Source organism: Xenopus laevis, chromosome 8L (genome assembly GCF_017654675.1).
Source record: "Xenopus laevis strain J_2021 chromosome 8L, Xenopus_laevis_v10.1, whole genome shotgun sequence".
NCBI lineage: Eukaryota > Metazoa > Chordata > Amphibia > Anura > Pipidae > Xenopus > Xenopus laevis.
Genome location: NC_054385.1, coordinates 21,023,157 through 21,036,820, shown reverse-complemented (window position 1 = coordinate 21,036,820; position 13,664 = coordinate 21,023,157). Strand labels below are relative to the sequence as shown.

The 13,664-nt window shown below is 37.3% G+C and overlaps 1 protein-coding gene across 1 annotated transcript; it reads left to right on the top strand.

Annotated features, from left to right (window-relative positions):
* Positions 1 to 215: 215 nt before the first annotated feature.
* tnfsf15.L (TNF superfamily member 15 L homeolog) lies at positions 216 to 12,695 on the top strand. The gene is made up of 4 exons (XM_018229596.2): positions 216 to 788; positions 9,197 to 9,236; positions 10,393 to 10,440; positions 11,900 to 12,695. The coding sequence occupies exons 1-4, from the start codon at positions 591 to 593 to the stop codon at positions 12,325 to 12,327; spliced, it is 714 nt and encodes a 237-aa protein (XP_018085085.1). The 5' UTR covers positions 216 to 590; the 3' UTR covers positions 12,328 to 12,695.
* Positions 12,696 to 13,664: the final 969 nt, after the last annotated feature.

Here is a 13,664-nt window from a genome sequence, read left to right as displayed (position 1 = left end):
TTGTTTTTGTTTTTAAAATTGCAAACTGTATTTGACTCAATAATAAATAAATAAAATAAATAAATTCCCCTTGGAATTTTTATATTTAACATATCAGTATTTTTTTTTTTGGATTATTTTACTTACACTAGAAAAATACACTAGACAACGTTGTGCATTGTGTGTGTGTGTGTCTAAATTTGAGCAGTCAAAACTTAAAAAACCCTGCCTTGGAATGAGTAATATTTATTTTTGTTATTTCCCTTTCTAACTTTTTTTCTGGACACAATTCTAGCTCAGCTCTGCTGCTACAGTATGCCCAGCCTGCAGAAACTGATCCTAATTATCCTAGAGCCACCTACAGGGACTTTCCTGTAAAGTTGCAGCCCAATAGCAGGCAGAGCATGAAACATACGCTTTGATCAAAAGTTCTGGTATCGGCTGTAGGCGGAACACTCCCTTGTGAGGGTGGGAGCAATGGACATTGGAAGAGGGAGGGTACTATGAGAGAAAAGTTATTTATTTATGGAACAGCGTGGAGGAAACATGTTAGGGGAAGCCAATGTTTTCCCTGGACTGGAGCAGGCAGCCACTGATATTGTACAAGGGATATGGAACAAGTGAGAATGGACATGCTACAGGAAGAGAATCATGTTACAGAGACTTGTGCAACACAAGGCAAAAGCCTAAGGCGGCTGAAATCGCTTGTTACCTGCTGCATCTTGGGACTCTGCATCCTGGCAGTCTTTATAGTTTATCTGATGGTCCAAGGGTTCATGCTGTACCAAGAACTGAAGGGGATCTATCAGGTACAGGAACTACAATTAATGCCTTTTTCAGATACTACATATCAGTATTTTCATTCATGATTCAGGATCATATATATATATATATATATATATATATATATATATATATATATATATATATATATATATATATATATATGTGTGTGTATATATATGTATATGTATACGTATATGTATGCATATATAAGTATCCACTAAAACAGATCCGCACTCACAGGTCTTAAAAAATTATAAAAAGTTTTATTGTTTAAATGCGAGACTAACGTTTCTGCCTCCTCTGAGGCCTTTCTCAAAGTGTCTAATTAGTTGTAAGAATGCCATATATGTATATATATATATATGTATGTATATATATATATATATATATATATATATATATATATATATATATATATATATATATATACACACATACACACACACACTTAGGGGGCGATTCACTAAGGGTTGAATATCGAGGGTTAATTAACCCTCGATATTCGACTAGGAATAAAAATCCGAATATCGAAGTCGAAGGATTTAGCGCAGATAGTTTGATCGAACGATAATTCCTTCGATCGAATGATAAAATCCTTCGAATCGAACGATTCGAAGGATTTTAATCCAACGATCGAAGGAATATCATTCGATCAAAAAAAGTTAGCCAAGCCTATGGGGACCTTCCCGGTAGCTTTTAGATGGCGAACTAGGGGGTCGAAGTTTTTTTTAAAGAGACAGTACTTCGACTATCGAATAGTCGAACGATTTTTAGTTCGAATCATTGATTCGAAGTCGTAGTCGAAGGTCGAAGTAGCCCATTCGATGGTCGAAGTAGCCCAAAAAAAAACTTCGAAATTCGAAGTTTTTTAACTTCGAATCCTTCACTCGAAGTTAGCGAATCAGCCCCTTACATCTATATATAGATTGAAATATAAAATAAAAAGCAGGGGGCCCAGGAGTATAAGGGGCCAATTAATGAGCAACTTTCATATATCTTGGTATAACAGGTCAATTACCAATGTTTTGTTTGGGGGCCCCAAATTAAATTTGCTGTGGGGATCAGTAACATCTAGTTGTGCCACTGACTAGCACTCCCAATTGTAAATTGCTGCAATTTATTGCATATTCTGCTGCATCCAAATTAAACTTTGGATGTGGCATGACATGAAATAAATAGCACTGAAGTGAAATTGATTTTAATTTGGACCGTGTACCTGCCAGTGTATTTGGTTAGAGTGTAGAATGACAAATTCTAAGCAACTTTTCAATTGGTATTCATTATTTATTTTTTTGTTATAATTGTTTTTTAATTATTTGCCTTCTTCTGACTCTTTCCAGGTTTTAAATGGGGGGGGGGGAGGTCAGTGATCCCATCTTAAAACCAATGCTTCATAAGGCTACAAATGTATGGTTATTGCTACTTTTTATTACTTGTCATTTATTTATTACATATTCCAGTCTCTCATTCAAATCAATGCATGGTTGTTATGGTAATTTGGACCATAGCAACCAGATTACTAGAACTAGACAGTTCCTGAATAAAAAGCTGAATAACTCAAAAACCGCAAATAATAAAAAATGAAAACCAATTGCAAATTTTCTCTAAATATTACTCTCTATGTAATTCTAAAAGTTTCCACAAAGTTGAACTACCTCCTTTAAAGGAGAACCAAACCCTAAAAATGAATATGCATAAAAATGTAATGTTTTATATACTGAACTTATTGCACGAGGCTAAAGTTTCAGCTTGTCAATAGCAGCAATGATCCAGGACTTCAAACTTGTCACAGGGGCTCACCATCTTGGAAAGTGTCTGTGACACTCACATGCTCAGTGGGCTCTGAGCAGCTGTTGAGAAGCTAATCTTAGGGGTCGTCACTAATTATCATGCAGAAAATTAGGTTGGCCTGTAATATAAACTTATGCTACAGGGCTGATTATTAAATTCTGATGCTAGTTGCTATTATATGTGTACTGTATATTTTGAGTTGTTCCCTAAGCTCAGTAAGTCAACAGAAGTTAGAGAACAGAATAGAAGGGGAGATACTGGGGCATCTTTGGAGACACAGATCTTTACTGCTAAAGGGTTTGTAGTTGCCTTGGGCTGGTACAGAAGCCCAAAACATAATGTACAACATTTCTGCCCTACTTCTTTAATTAGGCTTTAGTTCTCCTTTAAAGGGGTTGTTCACCTTTAAATTAACTTTGGTATGATGTAGGGAGTGATATTTTGGGACAATTTGCAATTGTTTTATTCAATTAGCTTTTTATCCAGCAGCTCTTCAGTTTGACATTTCAACAATCTGGTTGCTAGGGTCCCAATTACCCTAGCAACCATGCACCAATTTGAATAAGTAAATATGAATAGGAGAGGGTCTGAATAGAAAGATGAGTAATACAAAGTAGCAATAACAATACATTTGTAGCCTTTCAGAGGATTTGTTTTTAGTCACAAAAGTAAAAATCCTGCCAAGACAAATATATTCACTATAAACATTCATCATACATAGCCATACAGATTTAATGAGGGTTATTATATTCCGACAACTGAAGTGCACAGGAAAATGTGACTCCTATTGGTGCAAGGAGGAGGTAATACAGGTGCTGTGACCTGAACGAAGCCCAGGACTATTCTGATTACAAGGTTCATGTACTATAAAAACAATGCACAACACAATAGGTGAGTTTGAAGCATTATGTATTATGGAAGGGGACAACTTTCACACAGGTGCAGTTACTCACAGCACCCATTCAGATCTTTGATTTCATCTTCTAACTGGAAGTAGACTAATAACAGCAGCTGACTGTTTATTATGGTAACTGCATTTGTGCAATTCAACACCTATGTTAATAAATGAGTTAGTAAGTGTGCACAAGCAAAATGTTCTGTGCAATCAACAGTTTGGCACTGGAGTCACAGCATAGAAAAAAATTGATTCTTAGTAGAGTTTTAGCAGGTTTACTATTGACTCTAAGCTTTAGTATGTTACGGAAAAGCACATTGTGAGCAGCTTTTCAATTAGTCTTCATTTTTTACTTTTTATCGGTTATTTAGCTTTCTGTTTCTGCCTTTTCCAAGCAGCAGCTGAATGTTTCATGTGGTTTTTGGGGGTTAGTAAACCCCATCTACTAAAACAGGACCGACTGTGAGTAATTCTTTGACTTTCAAATTGCTGCCGGTTGCTAGGGTAATTTGTCCCTACCAACTAGACACTTTACAGTGTAAATTAACTGTAGCAGAATATGAAAAACAGAAATTTGAAAAAATGAATAGAATTCTAATGCCTACGTAATGCAGTTTTAAGATGTTACAGCTTTAACCTCAGTCATTCTTCGTTCCAAATTAAAAACATGCATAGCCACATTAGGCTCCTGTTTGCAGCAGGGAAATCTTAGTTCTTCTTAAAAAAAAAAACGTTGCTTCCTGTGTATCTGTAACAATCTGTCTTCTTTTTCTTTGGATGTTGCAACATTTCTAGCCAAGTTCTTTTTTCAATCCTCAAAATCCTTTCTGCTATATGTAAGACACGTAGTTCCTTTATTGACATTGAGCTAAGCAAGTTTATCCTAATGTGAGAGCTGAAACAAGCCAATAACTTTTTTTTTGATAAGAGCAAAGGCAGCGCTGAGTAAGGAATGTATTGTGCAATGATGAGGTGGACAGTGGTGGTCAGAATAGCACATGGTAATAGGAATTAGGTTTAAAAAATCCAGGACTGGATCACTGGCACTTTAATGACATGGGCTTAGTTGACATTTGTGTGGTTCAGATATTCAGATTCAGTAAATCAAGGGTAGCTTACTTAGTGGGGTTATAAGGGGTTCAGGGAATTTTGGTAAAAAGTAACAATAAAACCAAAAACTGATATTGTATTAAAGAAAAGAAAATATAAAGTACTGTTGCTCTGCAATGGTAAAATTGGTGTGGTTGTTTCAGAAAGACGACTATAGTTTATATAAACAAGTGTAGCCATGAGGGCAGCCATTCAAGCTAGGAAAAAAGATACTGTTTTATCTGTTATTTGCTATGTAACCTGTGTCTTTTCTCCTCTGCAAACACACAGCTTTTACCAGTGCATGTTAACAAAATAATATGTTAATCACTTTAAAACGATTTTGATGTTTGCTCTTACTGTTCCTTTAAGATATGAAGTGGATTCAGGGTCAGGCCAAGCTGGCCAGGCCCCCAAAGCAACCCTGTCTGCCACCCGTTTCCCCCTCCCCCATGCGCACACACTCCCCAAATGGACTGCGACTTCTGCATGCGCAGAACAGGGAGAGAGAGAGGCAATAGCAATGGAGGGGAGGGGAAGCAAGGGAGGAAAGCAACGGAGGGTGGGAGAGTGATGGAGGGGAAGGGGGAGAACGACAGTGAGGAGGGGAAGGGGGGAGAACTAGGGGTAGGCAGAAGACAATTTAAGAAGTATCTGCCCAGCGCCCCCATATTATTGCTCTCTAGGCAGGTGCCTCTTCTGCCTACCCCCTAGTTACAACCCTGTCATTAAAGAAGAAGGAAAGTTAAATCACTGGGGCATACCACATGTTAGTTACCACCACAGTGAATATTATAGCTTACCTGATACCTGATACCTGTTTGCAAAAAACATAATTCTGTATGTGAACCATTATTTTGCTTTTTCTTTCTTCTGTTACCCTGGGCTAGTGCATGCACATTCTAGTGAAAAAACAAGCTTTTAGCTTAAGAGGGCACCTATTGGGAATAGAGCCTGTGCTCTGGTTGGGAGAAAACAATACTAGTTTTTGAGAAAAAAATGGCCACCACTGGGAGGGCCATTTTTCACTGCACATGTGCTCCCGCAGAGAAGAAATAAAAAGCAAAGAAGATCACAACGTAGTGCACACAGGTCGCTTGGTCTGTGCAGTTGTCTGGAGCACTGGCCTGGGGTGTCATCCCAAGTAATGTAAATCAGTGTGTGAAAGAGTTGAGTGCAGGATGCACCTGCTCAGGCAGGTACTGTATATCATCAGTACAGAAAGGAAATCATGCTTGTTGGAATGTGTCTGGCATTACTGTAACAATGGGCAAGGCCTTGGCAGAGCTCTGTTAAGATTTAGTGTATCAGGGGGTGGGGTTTGTTTGGGAATGTTGGCAACGATGTAGAAGTCTGAAAATTGATACACAGTGGTAACTATTCTCTGTGTCATTGTTTCTAACACTGCTCTGGTTTCTCATTGATCAAGGCAGCAAGATTTATTGCGCTAACCCCAGGTGAGCTACCTTCTGGAGTGGGAAAACATGTAACATTATAGGTCCAGTAACATCATGAAATTCAAATTTTTTTTTTTAATTCTTTTTTTGTTTGTATGTTGTATTTAAACATGTTACTTGCTTCAGAATGCAGTGAATTTTGTTAAAAAAATATACTATGTATCATGGGTGTAATGTAATAAATTATACAAAATTTGGCCAGGTCCAGCGACCTATAGCAACTAATTAGAAATTTGTTTTAAATCAGAGTAATAAATGCTACTTGCCGATTGCTTCTTATGGTTACTAGCTTGACATGAAGCTTTGTACAATATGGGCCAGATTTAACTCAATGAGAAAACATAATTTTCATGTGAAAACTTTTGGTCAGATTTTCATTTAAGGAGGAAATACTTTTCTACTTATTCAGGTCCAGTTTTGCCCATAGACATCACTAGAGGTTTTATATGATAAACAGAGATGTATATTTTTCTCATAGAATTATATCTGGTTGTATGGAAGAATATAAAATGTATAAAATGCAACAAACCCTCTCATTGGTGGGTTTGGCCATACCCCAGAATTCTTCGGATCAGATTCGGCCAAATATCATACCAAAGGGTATATTTATAAAAAAAAAAATGTGCATGTGTATCTGCTTTTTCCATAGCAAACGAAGGTTCAGATTTGGGGGTATATTTATCAAAAAGCGAAATTAGAGATCACCACAGTCCTCTAGAGTGAAATTCTGCCACTCTCCAATCATTTCTAAGAGATTTATAAAAGAGAATTTATCAATGGGTGAAAGTGGAAGCTCATCCTTTGATAAATACGCCTTTCAAAATCCCATAGAAATTAATGGAGAGTGGTGGAATTTTACTCTAGAGGACTGTGGTGATCTCTAACTTCACTTTTTGATAAAAATACCCCCAAATCTGAACCTTTGTTGGCTCTGGAAAAAGCAGATACACATGCACATTTTTACAGTTGCAGTTTATGGGGTTCAGATCGCCCAGGCTCTTGGATTTGGCCAAATATGAATCCTGCTAACAATTCTCAGGTTTGGTCCAATACCAAACTGAAACTGGGATTCGGTGCAATCTCAATAGAACTGAATAAGTTGTTAAGCTTTTCTCATCAAATTGAATCTGGCTCTGGCCGAAGGAGTACAAACACATATAAGGAGTATTGTAATAAAAGCAATAAAGTTTATACCAGGTGTACCCAGGTTTGTACCCACAGCAGCCATCGGATATTTGTTGGCAACAGTTAATGACTACATAGTGGTTACTTTTGGTTACTAGATTAGATGGAAACTGAACAACTATGCTATGTGACCACCATAGAATATAAAGCATCAACATAATACTATAATTGTTTTCTGCAACAGTGCATTAACGCATACCAGTGAATCAAAATATATTTTCATATGTAAAGTGAGAAATGACAGCAGATAACTGATTGCTTGTCAATGTTTACTGCACTGGCGAAAATTTGCAGCTTTGTTAGTTAATTCATCTGTAACGTATTTGGGAAAATCACAACATGACGGAGAACCACAGCATATTTTTCTCATTCTAGTACAAAGAATAGCACGTGGAAATGTACCTGGAATGCTGGCAGCCCAAAAATGTAATTGCTGCAGATGATCTTCTCATTATACCCATATGGAATGGCACACACGTGTAATTATCCACCCAAAAAAGTCTGTAGTTCAGAGTGATAATAATCATGCCAAGATTCTACTCTAAGCACTACTTATTGACTATAATAATTAGAATCGGCTGGGGCATTCCCATGTGTTGCCACCCGGACTTTCCCTGCAATTGCTTATAACATATGCTTATAACATTCTTCATTCTTTATTTTGGCATATCATTTTGTGGGAATTCTGTATAAAGTAAAATTCCTTTCAAATGTAGCTGCAATATAGTATCTTAACTACTATTTATCCAACTATGAATACGTATAAATAGATTAAAAGGGTAATAGATTAGGGCAGTTCCACGAAATAAGAAGCCAAATGCTGTTAATTACATCTTATATTCAGCAGCCTCACCTTCTTTTCCATCTCCTGATGCCTCAAACATTCTATCTGCAGAAACTCTGGAAGACATTGCTTCTCACCATACTAAGCAACATCATCTGTAGATTGTCTCAATTCATCTAATATGTTTTTGAATTGAAACTAAAATTGCATTCTACTTCCTGACTTGTATGAGCACAAACAAAAAGGTCATTCCACTGAGAAGCCACTCTATAATGAACTGCTCCTTATCGTACAGTCTATCAAGTTGCAGCCGGGGGAAGTAAATTATTTAACTAATTAAGCAAGGATGTTGTAGAGGATCGCCTACTGCTGGCAACAACAGCCAGTTCAGGAAGAACAAAATATTTATGATATGTAGATAACAAAAATGAATTAACTATTGTTATTTCTAACAACCTAGTATTAATACAGGTATAGGACCAGTTATCGAGTGCTTTGGACATGGGGTTTTTCAGATAAGGGATCTTTGTGTAATTTAGATCTCTATTTTAGATCTTAAATCCCCTAAAAACATCTCTGTGGGGTTATTTTGTCCCCAATAATAATTGATTATATATTATTTTGGATCAAGTACAAGGTACTGTTTTATTATTCCAGAGAAAAAGTGAATGATTCTTTTAAAATTAGAATTATTTGATTAAAATTTAGTCTATGGGAGATGTCCATCCTGTAAATCTGAACTTTCTGGATAACAGGTTTTCAGATCCTATACCTGTAATATTATTTTTATCATTATTGACTTTCTCAGTAAGCAATAACTGTGCTATGTTTTCATTTTACCATGCCTGCCAAATAAAATGAGTGTTGTATTTTGTAGCTAAATGGGTTTTTTACATGGCATTGTCTCTTCCTTACAATGTATATAAATCAATAATAGTGAAGGCCGAGGATCTATCCTTACATATATTTCAAATGTTTCTAGCACTCATTATTAAATAGAAGTTTTTTATATTTAATATTGCCCACCTCTCCCTTACAATACAAAAAAAAAAAAAAAAAGGTTGAACTCGATGGACATGTGTCTTTTTTCAACCGTACTTACTATGTTACTATGTTACTATGTTACTATGTAATACAATATTGCTGACATGCTGCATTTTCTTTATGTATTGCTCAAGGGCTTGTGACCTATAATTTGATTAATTTACACCAGTTATTCTGTCTTTATAGGTTTCAGATAAAGCTGCAGTTCATCCCCTCTCATTCAAAGGTAAAAAAAAACTAGTCTTTCACATAAAGGCATGTTTAGTTTTCTTTTGGTAATTTGAAATTTTATTTCAAGCCTCAAGAATGATGACTACCTACTTTATGTTCATAATTCTTGCCCACTTGGTACAAACTATTAATGCACGCTACATTTTTTGGAGGGGAAATACTAGGGGCCTTTCAAGGTGGTGGACCTGTTAAATATGAAGATAAGAAACGTCATAGGTAGCTTTGCTACCTGCATAAATGCATAAATGTTTGGGGAATTACCTTTTTGACAGTTTGCCATCTCCACCTACAATTCCTACTCACTCCAGCACTGCAATGTACTGGTCCCAGGACAGTTGTCTCTGATTAGGATTAGGGATTTAGGAATTTGCAGAATCCAAGATATTTTTATCAGGATCTGGCCAAAACAAAGTGCCTGGCTGAACCAAATCAGAACTCTTACATCTGACATAAATTGCGTTGTGCACACAACAGGCATTTTCCGACTTTTCAGGTGCAGAAGCAGGGTTCAATATTCGGCCGAATCTGTAACCCATAATCCCTAGATTTGGGAATTTGGCTGAACCCTGAAAAGCGGGGTTTGGTGCATTCCTAATTAGTAAATAACTATTTTAGTGCAGCTGCAGAGGTGTAACTACAGAGAAAGCGGATCCTGTAGTTGCCGGGGGCCTGGAGTCTAGGGGGCCCGATAAGGCCCTAATTAATGAACAACTTCAATATATCTCGGTACAACTGGTCAATTTAGCAATGTTTTATGGCCCAAACTTGAATTTGCTATGCAGGCCTGGATTTGTGGCAAGGCCACATAGCCTCGAGCCTAGGGCAGCACATTTTTGGGGGTGGCATGCCACCCAACCGCTCTGTGGGGAGCACTGGGGACGCACTGCTCCCCAGTGCTCCGGCGCTTGCACACTGGCACTCTTGAGGTAGGGCGGGTGGACGCTAGGACTGAGCAGACCGAGCGGCCTAGGGACGCCCGCCCAGCAAATTGGGCGCTGTTGCTATGGGGCCCAGTAACATCTATTTACGCCACTGTACAGCTGAATGATAGTTAATATGTCTCTGTTGTTAGAAACTATAAGCTATTTAAAATGTTTCCATGTATAGATTCCACATGAAATAAATTATAGTAATTTTTTTTTATATTTCAGAAATGGAGTCTGATAATTATATGGCGAAACCCCGTGCTCATCTAACAGGTACTAACAATGGAGATTTTGTTTTTGTATTATCTAAGGAGCAGACCTGATAGCGTTCATAGACATGAGTGAGAAGATGTTTCCAGGAGAAGATTGTGGATAACTAAATAGATTAAATAAATATTTAGTGATAAGCGATAAGAGATACAAGGTGTCACTTGGCTTTCTACTAGGTCTAACGGGCCCATTTACTTAGCTCGAGTGAAGGAATAGAATAAAAAAAACTTCGAATTTCGAATGATTTTTTTGGCTACTTCGACCATCGAATGGGCTACTTCGACCATCGACTACGACTTAGAATCGAACGATTCGAACTAAAAATCGTTCGACTATTCGACCATTCGATAGTCGAAGTACTGTCTCTTTAAAAGAAAAACTTCGACCCCCTAGTTCGCCACCTAAAACCTACCAAAGTCAATGTTAGCCTATGGGGAAGGTCCCCATAGGCTTTCTAAGCTTTTTTGAGTCGAAGAAAAATTGTTCGATCGATGGATTAAAATCCTTCGAATCGAACGATTTTCCGTTCGATCATTCAATCGAACGAATTGCGGTAAATCCTTCGACTTTGATATTCGAAGTCGAAGGATTTCCATTCGGCAGTCGAATATCGAGGGTTAATTAACCCTCGATATTCGACCATAAGTAAATTTGCCCCTAAGAGTTAGAATTTGATTGGAAAGGTCAGCATGGCATAATGGTTCCAGAATAATCTCAGCGAAAAGGGAGCATTTTAGCTCAATTTAAATGTATTGTATTATATTTTATTGCTTAAATGTCCTCAGATCGGTTATTTTGAACCTGTAATAGTCCTTCTTATTTGCAGCTGGCTTAAACAAAATGCTCCCTTGAACATATAGAGGTCCTCAAGGGATTCATTAAAATGCTATTTATCAAAGGTTGGATTTAGTGGTTTTTGAGGTTTTTGAAACCACAGCTAAACTCACAAACTCTAAAACTATAAATGTTGTGAAATTTATTTAAAAATACAAATAAAAAAAAGTATGAATGGAAAATGACAATTAACTATGCGCTAAAAAATAAAAAATAACTCGAAAACCTCTAAAAATTTGTTTTTCGGACAATTTCCAGCAAAAAAAATACGAAAACCTTTAACAGTCCGAATTGATTTAAAGTGGTCCAATATGATTAGGGCAGCTCCCATTGACTTCTGCAAGACCTCAACAACTTTTACCTGGCAAAGTTTTGTATAAGAGGTTTGTGTGGTTTTTATACTTCATAAATCTCACTTTCTTATAGCTTCTTTTTAAAAAAAATGAGAACCAGAATTTGCATAGATTGTAGCATTTATGGCACCAATATTAAAAAAAAACACAGATTGAAGAATGAAAACCAAGCTGTAGCTGTGGGATTTGTATATTTGATAAATGATTATGATCATGTTGCAAATATGAATATAAAGGACTTACAAATGAATGAAAATACCATTTTATATTTTTAGGTAAAAAGCAACTGAACTACGTTTCAAAAGTCCAAACTCTACAGTGGGAAAATCGCCATGGTCTGGCCTTCACTGAACACGGAATGCATTACACAAATCAAAGTCTTGAGATCCCTAAAACAGGGTATTACTTTGTCTATTCTCAAGTGACTTTCCGTTTGACTGCAAATACCGCAGAAAAAAAGGGTAAAATCGAACACGTGTCACTGACTATCAAAAAGATAACATCCAAGTATCCTGAACCTGAGGAACTTATTAGTGGAGCCAAGAATGTCAATGAATATGAAAGTGAAGGGTACCGACCTATTTATTTGGGAGCATTGCTATTTCTGGAAGAAAAAGACCAACTAATTGTGGAGGTCAGTGATATACAAATGGTTGACGTCACCGTGGAACACAAAACTTTCTTTGGTGCTTTTATGTTATGAGTGAGGACAGCACTGGTTTACTCTGATAAATGAATGTCGTAGTCCTTTTATTTACCGAATTAAATAAATAGATAAATAAGAGGATACTCTCCATTTTGGGGAACTGAAGCCTCTTCTTACTACTGCCAGTCTTATGCAATAAGATATTTCACCTGCTGAATTGCTTACCTGCTGCTTACCTGAATTTCCCCACCATCCCCTGCCGTCCCATAGTAAAACACAAATGCTGTGCAGAGTGCAAAGTACAAGTGCACCTGCACCGCAACTGATGTGGCTATGAGTAGCACAGCAGCCTTATTCTATAATTATGATATATATTATATATATTATATATACTGTATATATATATATAGTGGTGTGAAAAACGATTTGCCCCCTTCCTGATTTCTTATTCTTTTGCATGTTTGTCACACTTAAATGTTTCTGCTCATCAAAAACCGTTAACTATTAGTCAAAGATAACATAATTGAACACAAAATGCAGTTTTTAAATGAAGGTTTACGTTATTAAGGGAGAAAAAAAACTCCAAATCTACATGGGCCTGTGTGAAAAAGTGATTGCCCCCTTTGTTAAAAAATAACTTAACTGTGGTTTATCACACCTGAGTTCAATTTCAAAGGTTATAAAGCCATTTCTAAAGCTTTGGGACTCCAGCGAACCACAGTGAGAGCCATTATCCACAAATGGCAAAAACATGGAACAGTGGTGAACCTTCCCAGGAGTGGCCGGCCAACCAAAATTACCCCAAGAGCGCAGAGACAACTCATCCGAGAGGCCACAAAAACCCCAGGACAACATCTAAAGAACTGCAGGCCTCACTTGCCTCAATTAAGGTCAGTGTTCACGACTCCACCATAAGAAAGAGACTGGGCAAAAACGGCCTGCATGGCAGATTTCCAAGGCGCAAACCACTTTTAAGCAAAAAGAACATTAAGGCTCGTCTCAATTTTGCTAAAAAACATCTCAATGATTGCCAAGACTTTTGGGAAAATACCTTGTGGACCGACGAGACAAAAGTTGAACTTTTTGGAAGGTGCGCGTCCCGTTACATCTGGCGTAAAAGTAGAAAAAGAACATCATACCAACAGTAAAATATGGTGGTGGTAGTGTGATGGACTGGAGTTGTTTTGCTGCTTCAGGACCTGGAAGACTTGCTGTGATAGATGGAACCATGAATTCTACTGTCTACCAAAAAATCCTGAAGGAGAATGTCCGGCCATCTGTTCGTCAACTCAAGCTGAAGCGATCTTGGGTGCTGCAGCAGGACAAAAACACCCAGCAAAACACACCAGCAAATCCACCTCTGAATGGCTGAAGAAAAACAAAATGAAGACTTT